The 11701-nt window shown below is 44.2% G+C and overlaps 1 protein-coding gene across 3 annotated transcripts in view; it reads left to right on the forward strand.

Moving 5' to 3' along the window:
• The window catches only part of NEK11 (NIMA related kinase 11), a 150973-nt gene extending 142507 nt beyond the window's left edge, over positions 1 to 8466 (forward strand). For 2 of the 3 annotated variants that reach the window (XM_070433390.1, XM_070433391.1), the window contains one exon: positions 7630 to 8466. In XM_070433390.1, the coding sequence (XP_070289491.1) occupies positions 7630 to 7888 (259 nt within the window). In that variant the 3' untranslated portion in view covers positions 7889 to 8466. The remainder of the gene's footprint in view (positions 1 to 7629) is intronic. The other variant, XM_070433394.1, reaches the window with a different exon arrangement.
• Positions 8467 to 11701: the final 3235 nt, after the last annotated feature.

The raw sequence follows: 11701 nt of genomic DNA on the forward strand, positions 1-11701 counted from the left end.
ACAGGACTCCGTGATCAAATGGGGGCTGGTACCAAATCCCCTAGAACCATGGTCAGCAAACTGCGTCTCACGAGCCACATGCGGCTCTTTGGCCCCTTGAGTGTGGCTCTTCCTAAGCCTCAGGAGTACCCTAATTAAGTTAATAACAATGTACCTACCTATATAGCTTAAGTTTAAAAAATTTGGCTCTCAAAAGAAATTTCAATCGTACTGTTGATATTTGGCTCTGTTGACTAATGAGTTTGCCGACCACTGCCCTAGAACATCTTTTCCGCTTCCACTTTACGAAGGGGTCCCAGCCCTTTTCTCAGCAGCCCTGCTCTCTCTCTCTCCCATCTCCCTGTTTCAGTTTTTTTGTAGCATTGACAAAAATCTAAAATTACCTTGTTTGTTTCTTTACTTGTTTAAAAATCTGTTGTCTTCCCACTAAAGCATGGGTTCTGTGATATCAGAGGTTTATGGCAGCCTCCCCAACACTAGGCTTGTACTGAAAGTGTGCTGAATGAAGGACTAGGCGCTGCTTTTTGCCAGGACTGTGCTGTGTGCAAAAATGGTTAAGAAAGGTCCTCTGTCCCCAGCGGACTCCAAGTCGAGTGGTAGAGCAGGACAGGAAACAAAGGTCCTTTGCTTCAGTTATGTACTCCGTGAGTGGGTAACGAATCTGGAAAACCATCTATATACACACAGCCATGGCTGGGGAACTTTTAATGGTTTGCAGAGCAAATCAGCTCCAAGGCAAGGGAGAGAGACTTTTCTGTTCATTCTTCTAAAGCGACAGGGATAAGGGAGCTTTTAAACCTGATGACCCATCAGAACTGTGGGAACTCATTCCTTTTCCATTTCCCCGAAGAGAAATCGCCTGTTGTTTTTCTAGGAGGGGGAAACGTGGTAAACATTTTCTGCTGTTAAGCTAATCTGTTGTATAGAACGGGGGCTACAGCCCCTCCTCTGCTGCTCTCTGCCTTATTTAGCTCCCACAGCAGACGCGACATCTGTTGACCATTCCCCCCAGGAACTGAGGGCCTTTGGGGTCACCTCCTCCAAGGCCTCGTACGTGCATGCGGCAGGGCAGCCGGGGCTCTCGGCAGCTGTGGGCGGATGTGCGTTGCTCTCCAGATGGCCCCGGGCGTGCGCGTGTGAAAGAAGAGGGCAGGAACACGGTCCCTTCCACGTAGAACTTCTTCATAAATAAGGTTTGTTTCTTCTCACTCAGAAGTGGAAGAGGACATTTTTATACAGAGGTGATAGTACAGGCCCCATAAAACCAATCCATTTGAAATAAGGATGAAAATATCCCAAGAAATACTGAAAACTACGCTTGATTGGAGCTTTATCTTGTAAAACATCACCTAAGCATCATAAACGTGATCTTATATCTGGCAAAATTAGGTTATAATTTCGCTGTGTGCTAATTCTTAGAACAAGCACTAGGAATTCATATATTTTTAAATAAAATAGTATGATGTTACCATATTTCTTCTTTCTTTGGCTTTTAAGGTATCTATTCATTTGTCCAACAAGTATCTGTTGTGTACTTGCCACTGTTCCAGGTGGGGTTTTTGGGGGGGGAAGGGAAAAGGTGAAAATAATTCCTGCCCGCAGACCTTATATTCCAGTGGGGTGATTGACGTTTCATAAAATATTAGGGAAAAGCAGAGTATGCTAGGAAGTGACTACTAAGAAGAAAATAGTCCTCTTCTTTAGAGCCCTAAGGGGGAGAGGGCACACAGAGCAGTCAGTCACTGATGGGCAAATAAATGTACGTGATAAAATATGTTGTTTGCAGAGAAAAAGTAAGCGTGAGAGAGGTCAGGGCAGGAATTTGGAGGCTGAGCGGTGAGTTTGGAGGACACAAGCAGGGGAGGGAGGAAGTACTCCTGTGGCTTAATGGGGTCTTCAGCTGGGGAGTCAGCCACACGCACTGGGGCTTTGCTCCCGGCAGATGGAGCATCTTCAGAGCCCTGGGGAGGCTTCCTCCAACCCCTGCGTTTGCCAGGGGTCTGGGCAGGGCAGTGGTCAGCACAGAGAGCGCCGGCCTGTAAACGCAACATCCCTTAAAGCAGTGGTTCTCAACCTTCTGGCCCAGAGGTCCTCATACTACTGTCCGCGGGCCACATGCAAATACAAATATTGTATTTGTTCCCGTTTTGTTTTTTTACTTCAAAATAAGATATGTGCAGTGTGCATAGGAATTTGTTCATAGTTTTTTTTTTTAACTATAGTCCGGCCCTCCAACGGTCTGAGGGACAGTGAACTGGCCCCTGTTTAAAAAGTTTGAGGACCCCTGTTCTGGCCCTTTAAATACAGTTCCTCATGTGGTGACCCAACCATAAAATTATTTTCGTTGCTACTTCATAACTGTAATTTTGCTACCATTATGAATAGTAATATAAATATCTGATATGCAGTATGGTCTTAGGCAACCCCTGTGAAAGGGTCATTCGACTGCCAAAGGGGTCGCGACCACAGGTTGAGAACTGCTGCCTTAAAGACTTAGAACAGGAGGGTAAGGTTGATAGAGCATATGAGCCTAGGAAGAAAAAAGATGACAAAGAAAGAAAATATAAACTCTCTTCATTTGAAAATGTAAGTGCTTTTTATTTGCGATACCCACCTAACTAAAGGGGTAGTTCCTGTCCCTCATCTTTCCTCCTCTCCCTCCCTTTGAAAAAGTGAACCTAGAAGCCTTCTTTAATTTGATCAGCACAGAGAGCATTCCCCTCTCTCCTCAAATGTTAGAGGACAGCAAGAGAGCCCCCTTAAATAGAATTGTCTATTTTAGGGTTCCTAAAATACTCATTGCAGAATTCTTACGGCAAGTTTCCCGAGTGTCAGAATAAATTTACACGGCGATATTACAGTGCTAGAACACGATCACTCTTCTTCTGAGTCTGTTTATAGCATGCCTGATTTCTCTGTTGACCCATAATTTACTTGGAATAAGTAAATCTGAAAACACGGTAATGTTTAATCCATGTTCTTGTTACAGTTTTCTATCAATTGTACTGTGGTCTGAATTGTGTTGACACTTGAACTGGTGTCTGGTATGTGGTCAGTTTTTGTAAATGTTATAAGAGAGGGTAGGTTCTGTAATCACCAGGGAAGGAGAGAGTCCTATATTAAGTCTATTAAGTTTAGCTTTATATGTGTATTCAGATTTTCTACAGTACTACTAATTTTTCAAATGTTCACCTACAACAGCGGAGCAAGGAGCGCTGAACTCCTGCATTGTGAGGCATATCTGACCGTTTCTCCCTCTGGTGCATTATGAATTTTGATTGTACTTTATTAGACGCATGCTAGTTAGGAATTCTTATTTCTTCCTGGTGAATTGAACTGTTTTCATTATCTGGTGACATTCTTTGTCCTAATAACACTTCTTTTCTTAAAGTGTACTTTGTCTCATATCGATATAGCTACCCCCAGATTTCTTTTATTTATTACTTTCCCGGCATATCTTTGTTTGTTTACTCTCAACAATTCGGTGCTCTGTGTTTTAGGTGTGTTTCCTGTAAGCAATAACTAGCTGGGTTTTGTTTTTAATCAGTGACTTTATCTATATTTATTGATCATGAACAACCGAGGGTGTTTAGGTCATAATTAAAATAACCCTTTCAGGAATGGTTAGCTTTAACAGTAACACTCGAGATTCTGCTGCCCGGTGTGGACAGAGCAGAGGCACGCACCGGGCCAGTCGCAGGTCCCTCTGGGGCTGTCCCGTGTCGTCCCGGCACCCACAGTGCAGTGTCTGTACTGATCTGTGGATAGTGCGGATCTGGAGAGAGGTCTGTTCTGTCTTTGCCCAGCAGATGCACAGGCAGCCATGGGGCATGGAGAGAAGGGGTAGAGAATCCATCCTTAATAAAGATTCCTGGTGCCCGTTAGCACCAAATGATCATTCAGACAGCATATTAAGGGAAAACACATTGCTCCATTCTATTCCTGCAGTGGCTCATACATATTTGATGTGTAGGGATTTCTTATATTCTGTAAAATCACTTTCAAGGTTTTTTTAAACTGTGCCTGAAGAATAATCTGTTGTCTTAATGCTTTCTTTTAAACTAGGTTTTCATGATTATTTCTACGAAATGACTTTCTTTTTACTCCCACTGTGCCACTGGCCTTTCTGTGTCATTTGTTTTCTAATTCAGCCAGAGAAGATAAAAATATTTAAAATAGTTTCTTAACCAGACGTAGAACTAAAAAATTGCTTGATGCTTCCGGTTAAACCAAAATAGGATAACTGTGCAATTCACCACTGAGAACGTGACAGTGATGTGCAGGATAGTAAAACAAAGGCTATGAAGTGTCTGATAGGTAGCAGGTAGTCTGCTGAGGGGTGTGTGTGTGTGTGTGTGTGTGTGCGATATCCACTTAAATATAAAAATGTAAGGCTCAGAGAGGTTAAGTAGTTGGCCCAAGATCACACAGCCAGTGAAGGGTTGAGCCAAGACTCACCTTCAATCTCTCTGAATCTCTCATGGTGAGAGGAGTGAGTCCTGGCGTGAAACTACTAGAACCCATATCCCAGCTCACCATTTAAAAACTATGTGGCAATGGGCAAGTTATTTTGTTTTTTTATTTTCCAATTTTATTGGGAAATATTTTCTATATATCACTGTATAAGTTTGAGGTAGACAGCATGATGGTTTGATTTACATATATGGTGAAATGATTACCACAGTAGGTTACTTAACACCCACCATCTCATATAGATACAATAAAAAGAAAGAAAAAACTACTTGTGATGAGACATCGTAGGATCTATTCTCTTACAACTTATTTTTTATGCTTATTTTCCACATTGTTTATTTGAAAAACAATATGATGGCAGTTACGATTTTTAAACTTTTTCTTTCATCTTTTTTAATTTAAATTTTTATTTTTTTTCAATTACAGGTGACATTCAATAATACGTTAGTTTCAGGTATACAGCATAGTGATTTGGGCAAGTTATGTAATACCCTCTTATGTCTCAGTTTTCTCATCTGTGAATTGGGAGTAACAATATCTACCCTCAGGGTCGTTATGAGGATTTAATGGGATAATGTGAGGAGAAGCCCAAAGTAGAGCCTGGCCCATAGAGGAAGCTCAGAAATGCTTAGTTATTGTGGTTTCGGAGGACATGTGGGCTTCTCTGTCATCAGTGGCTGATATTACTGGTCCAACTCTAGCGTTTCTGTAATGTTACAGTCCAATGGGTCTCACCCTCTTCTTCATGCATCTTACTCACATGCCAGACTGGCTCACTGACTTCCCAGAACTCCCACTGTTGCTGCCACCTGGCTTCGCTCCCGTTGTTATGGCCCAAATTCGATAGCGCCGCCTCCTCCAGAGGGCATTCTCTGATTTTCCCCACACGAACTTTCCTAGCACTTTATGTTTTTCTCAGGATGGCTGTGTGGGGTCATTCCTTCATTCCTGAGCACCTTCTGCATGCCTGGTGCTGTTCTATTCCCTGGGTCCCTCCCTCATGGAAGTTGTATGCTCATCAGGGGAGTGGGAGAGATAAACAAATATCCACACAAAAAAACAGAAGGAAAATACCAGAGAGTTGTAAGTGCTGTGCATATAGGGAAGGTGGTGTAGCTGAGGTGACTGGGAATGGGAGGCATCCTGGGGGCAGTCCCAATAGTCTCGTGGCAGAAGGTGGGAAACGTACTCAAGCTGGACGGTGCGGGGCCCAGGGGCGGTGGCCTCTCCAGCCCCCGAAGTTCCAATTCCCTGTGTTTGAGTTTAAGCTCCATCACCAACCAGCTGTGTGAGTTTTTAAAAGTCAACCTACTTATCTGTAAAATTAAGATAAATGTTCAATGAATTGCCTAGTTCTCAAGGATCATTTGAGATAATGAACATAAAAGCCTTTTGCAAGCTCTAAAGTGCTATAAAATGTTAAAGTTTAAAATGTATATAGCTTGCATTGCAATTACTAGTCTCTAAACTAGAGCAGGATCAATTACTTTTTCTTCTTTTTATCTGCACACACCTAGCTTAGATCCCGTGTTCTGGAGATTACAAGGTTGAATTGTACTGCACAATGAGAGCTTATGAAATGTATCAAAGAGTCTCTGATTGGTGCCTTCAGTGTTATTGTCAGACACATTGCCAGCATTACTGTCTAGTGGCAATGCTCTAAAAACTCTGAAGAAAAAAAATCCAAAACCTAATCTTTTTTTCACCAAATCCATTGATATGAAGAATAAAGAAGCATTTTTCCCAAGGCTAAAGTAATAAAAGTATTTACACCTTTTGACCTAATAATTCCATTCTCACACAATTTTTTATCTTTTAATCAAGCTCGACATATATACAGAAAAGTGCAGAAATCACAGGTACGAGCATGACTTCTCACAGAGTGAACACACATGTACTTAATCCCACTCCTAGCAATGGAGCCAGAAAATACTTCCCAAAATGAAAAAACCGTATTTCTGAAGACAGTCACACGGTGTTCGAGGACAAAGCTAAACGTTCAGTGGAGGACTGATGAGGTCAATGTCGGCACATAAATTTTGAACTGTCTACCCAAATTCATAACACTCAAATGCCCTTGAGGCAGGCAGGTGGGGGAAATCTGAGAGGCAGCCTCGTATAAGCTGATAAGGAAGGAAGGAGGTGAGCAAAGGGCAGTAAAACAATGGAGAGTGCAGAGTGCGGGCCCTGCCTCAGGACTTTTACATTAAAATGTTCCAAAATAATAATAAACAGAAGAAAAGAAAACATGATGCCGGTCAAACAAAGTATGTCATGGCCAAGTTTGCCGTAGACCTTTAGTGTGTGACCCTGGCCGGAAACAGAGGAAAATAGAGGCAAAATAAATGCACTAGGTCGGGCAATATGGTGGTAACAGGGGACAGCTGACAGCTGCATATGGACAGGGACTGCAGGCCGGTACAGAAAAGTGAACGCTGGCCTTGCTAGGAACTTGCCCAAATCACCTGAGCCTCAGTTTCTTCTTCTGTAAAATAGGGATTTTAAAAAAACCAACAGCCCTCACACAGCTGTTGTAAAGGCTAAGTGCATAGAAAAGTGCCTGTAATTCGTAGAACAGTTTCTTTCTCGTTATTTTATTCTCATTATTATCATTTCTCTGGTTTCATATCCCACCGTCCTGCTCCCCCTATTTCCTGACCCCAGCCACACTGGCTTCTCCATGTTTCTCTGACACCTTTTAGCCTCAGGTCCCAGGTCCGTCTCCTCCTAGTACTGGCCTCAGCGGACACCTGCTCAGCGAGGATCGCCCTGCCCCTCACCTTCCTCCACCCCTCACCCTGCTTTATTCTCCAGTGCACTCAGCACCGCCAGCCCTTGTACTGTGAATATATCTTTAAATTCATCTGTTTAATCTCTACCCTGGAAGACAAGCTCCATGGAGGTAGGGGTTTGCCTCACTTGTTTTATGCTGTGTCCCGGAGCCTAGAAGGGTCCCCTGAACATACCAAACATTCAGGAAATATTTGTGGAATATTGTGAAATGTTCAAGCTGGAGAAACCACATGCTCTTCCCCCCGCCCCCTTTTTTTTTCTCCAAATCCCAGGGCTACCATGTGATTTGTGTAACTAATCACTTAAAAGTACATTTCCTGCAGGTGATCTCCCTGGGTAACTGTCTTCCTCGCTCTGTGGCAGGTCCGCGGTGCAGAAGCTGGGAGCAGCAGTGTTTGAGGAGGTCTACCACTACCTCAAGAGGGCCCGGCGGCAGAGAGCCGGCGAAGCGGAGGTCAGGGCGTCTCTAGAGAAAGTGGTGCCTCGTGCCAGCGACTGTTTTGAAGTCGACCAGCTCCTCTACTTTGAGGAGCAGTTGCTGATCACAATGGGAGAAGGGCCCACACTTCAGAACCATCGCAAACAGCGGACACATTTCTGTGAAAATCCATCCGACACCTAAGCTGGACTCTATCGCGGGAGCTGGGTACATAGCCGGAGCCCCCATCCTTACTTTTCGTTCCTGAGCCAAAGGGAGGCAGAGTAGCAGACACACAGGTCTGCCCGTACTCGGAGTCCTGGGCCAGTCAGTATCGTTCCGTCTAAGCTCTGAGATGCCCATATGGATCTGGTTTGGCTTCCTGAACCGCGTTCCCACAAGTGTGCCCTCAGGCTTCCACTGGGGTTGGACCCCCTGAGCCTGGCCTGGGAGGAGCCCTCTGCTCTTTACCATTTCCACCTGGAGGACAGACTGTGCCTCTGCCTGGTGTCTGGGGGCTGTGGCCAGCCTGCCTGTGAGGGTTGTTGACACTGGCCTCCGACACACTGAGCTGCTGCCCAGGAGTCAGACACGCCTGGCTCAGGGGACCTGTTTTGGGTCCACTTCTGTCCTTCCATAGGCTAACAAGCAAGAAGTGGCCAGGTATGGGGACCTGGGTAAAAAACCCAAAAAGTGATTCTCTCCTCTGATTTATTCCCCACACTTACCCATGGAGTACTGAAGACTCTTATTCCTAATAAGTAGATTTTCCATTAAAATAAATAAAATAAATCACCTACTTTAGCTTTCCTTTATCTAGAAGTATCTTGTTGAATGTAATATAGCTACCTAATGATAATTATTACTTAGATCAGGCAACATTTGGTTCATTGGGAGCCCATTATATACACCAGTCCTGTGCTTAGGACTATAAGGACCTATTGGATCTGAGAGAGAGAGAGAGAGAGAGAGAGAGAGAGAGAGAGAGAGAGATTATTGCATTTTACAGTTGAGGATGCTGGAGTTGGGTAACCTGCTTCGAGAAGCTGAGCTGGGATTGCACCCCAGTTCTGTGATTCTAGGACCCATACTCTTAACCACTATGCATGTGAGTTTTCAACTGGGGACATAGACACATTTAAAGATACTGTTCAGGGAACAATACCCTGGGTTTAAATACATGTTATAGAAGAGGAAAGACTTCCTCTATCCTCTTAGGTTCTGTGGTTGGGGCCTACGAATTAAACTGACAAAAGACAGACGCACAGGAGAAAAAGCATACAGATTTTATTTATTATTTTCACATGGCACAGAGGGCTTTCTAGAAAGAAGTGAAAAACCCAAGAAAGTGGTTAGGCCTGAGAGCTTATATACCATTTTGACAAAAAGCAATAAATTTGGGGAGAAGTGACGAGACAAAAGAAAAGGGATTTGAACTCCTAAGGGGGTTAAATTGTGGGAAAGTGACTAGGAAATATAGGGGAAACTAATGGAAGATCAGGGTTGTTTTGATAGGTTTATTTGTATAGATCCATCTTGGCATTGATACCCAGGCTCCAGTGATAAGAATGTTCTCTTCCGGGACCAGGGAGGGCACTTTTCTCATGGGAAATGTATGGTTTTAGGTAGAAAGGGAGAAGATCATCAAGAACAAGGATTGGAGACCAAGGCTAAGGTCATTCCACACCCTTGTATCCTCAGCAGCTATGTATGGATATGAAAGTTGGACAGTGAAGAAGGCTGATAGGAAAAAAAATGCTTTATCTGAAATATGGGGTTGGAGGAGAGCTCTACAGATACCCTGGACCACCAGAAAGATGAGCAAGCGAGTGGGTCCTAGAGCAAGCTAAGCCTGAAACGTCATGGGGGTAAAAATGACAAAACCAAAGCTTCCTACTTCAGGCATATCATGAGGTTGGAAAAAAAAATAATAATGCTGAGAACGAGAGAAAACTGGGAAGAGGAAGACGAAATATGAGATGGGTTGACTCCATAAAGAAGCCATAGGCATGAGTCTCCAGGAGCTGAGCAGGGCTGTTGAGGACAGGGTATTGTGGCCATCCCTCATTCATAGGAGTCGCCTGGAGTGGGAGCCAACTCAACAGCACATAACACACACACACCAGCGTGGGTATTAATCACTAACCAACTGCAAGATGATGGGTGGAAACTGGCTGAGGAATTAGGGAGCTAGGAAGGTGCTTGTTACGAAACAGTCACAGGTATGAGGGGATCAAGGGGGCCCTGCTAGCTTGCTGCTTTGTAGAAAATACATCTATTTCACAAATGCCAATTGACCTTTCTGCTTTCTATTTATGCAGAGGAAATGCCACCAGCTATTTTGGGTGATGCAGAGATAAGACACACAAAGGAGCGTGATGGAAGTTAATTATTTAATGTATTTGGAAGCTCTAGGTCTATTATAGAAGAATCCAGCCACCACAGGGGCCGGGGATAAAGGAGGCTGGCAAACTAAACAGTTGCTCAAGGGGAAAACATACCCCACTCCGCTTTCAGGATGATGGGATCGCTAGCTAATGTGTCAGAAAAGAATGGGGCCAGGAGCAAAACTGAAAAATGAGGCAAAGAGAAGTGTGTAAGAAAGAGACAGGCGGAAATAGAGCTAGAGGATGGGGAATGGACGGGGTGGACACACAGTAAGGAATGTTTTTAAATGATCTGCCACAGCCTATGTAGGGAAGAAATGAACTTAATACCAGATGACGTGGGTTCTAGACCCACTCTTGCCATTTACTGTGTGATCCAGGGCAAGTCATTCCTCTGGGTCTTAGTTTCTGCCTCTGTCTGAAGATTGTGTAGCAAACAAGTAAGGTAATATAATAGGTTGAATCGCATGACATTGCCAGTGGGGTGCGCCGTGATGTGGGAAATGCTTTAAATGCTGTAAGATGGCCTCCCCTTTGGAGGAGAAATTATCCTTGGTTTTATGATCAGGCCGCCTGATCTCCCATCATTGGAGAGTCATCTCGGAAGGTTTCTTTAGGCTTCTAAGTTTCTACTACTGCCGTGCAAACACACCCCAAAAGTATACACTTTTAGCCATTTTCAGCCAGCACTTGATTAAAAATCGCTGACAGCTAAGAGCTGAGAGGGCCAAGGGTGCAGCTGAGAAGGCGGTGCGTGGTCTCCCTGGCCCGGCAGGCCCCCTGCACAATGTCTCCATGACCTTCACTCCCTTAACCTGCCTGCACGACCCCTAAATTAGCGGCATCACCAAGACCCTGAGGATACTCAGTTCTTCCCCAACTTCAGAAGGATATTCAGAAATTTGGTCCAACAAATATACATTATAAAATAACCTATCATAAATATTCATTAGGAGCAGCAGAGCCATTAACATGTATGCAGAATTGAAGGCTTGACTCCAACAGGAATATTTTCCATAGTACATTTGTAGGGTTTGTTTGACAATCTTTCAACAGCTAGAAATAGTTTTCTTTCCAAAGTATTGTGGCTTTTTCCTGCTCTGAAAGATTGGATTTTGGCTTCCAATTCACCCCTCCCTGGACCCCTGACTCTTCCCTTGTAACTCCCCCCCCCCCCGCCCCCCCCCCCGCCCCACCCCGTGAAGACTCCACACTTGGCCACAGAACCTGTTTTGGCTGAGGGGCCCTCTCAGGAGCAGGACACTGCAGGTGCAGTTGTTAAGTTCTCTTGTGCCTCTGCCTCGCCAGCTCATCTGCCAATCATGGGAGAGGATGGCAGAGCTGCCCCAGCCAAGGAATGAGGCAGAGCAGCTTTAGGCGATCTGCAAACTCCTGAGCCCAAAGCAAAGGATTGTTGCTGTGTGCTCCTTGGGGTTTTGTGGTTGTTTACTATGTATTATTATGGCAATAAGTTAACCACTATTCCTTCCTTCTCCAGACGTCACTCTTTCTGTTCCTTAACACCTCTTATCAAATCTTTGAGCTTCATACTTTTTGGCATTGATTTTTACTACTTTAGGGGGAAAGGTACTTCTAATTGATTCTGAATTGATCTAAATGATTCTGTGGC

The sequence above is a fragment of the Myotis yumanensis genome, unplaced genomic scaffold (assembly GCF_028538775.1).
Source record: "Myotis yumanensis isolate MYYU_CA2020_CCGP unplaced genomic scaffold, mMyoYum1.0.hap1 SCAF_14, whole genome shotgun sequence".
In the NCBI taxonomy this organism is placed as follows: domain Eukaryota; kingdom Metazoa; phylum Chordata; class Mammalia; order Chiroptera; family Vespertilionidae; genus Myotis; species Myotis yumanensis.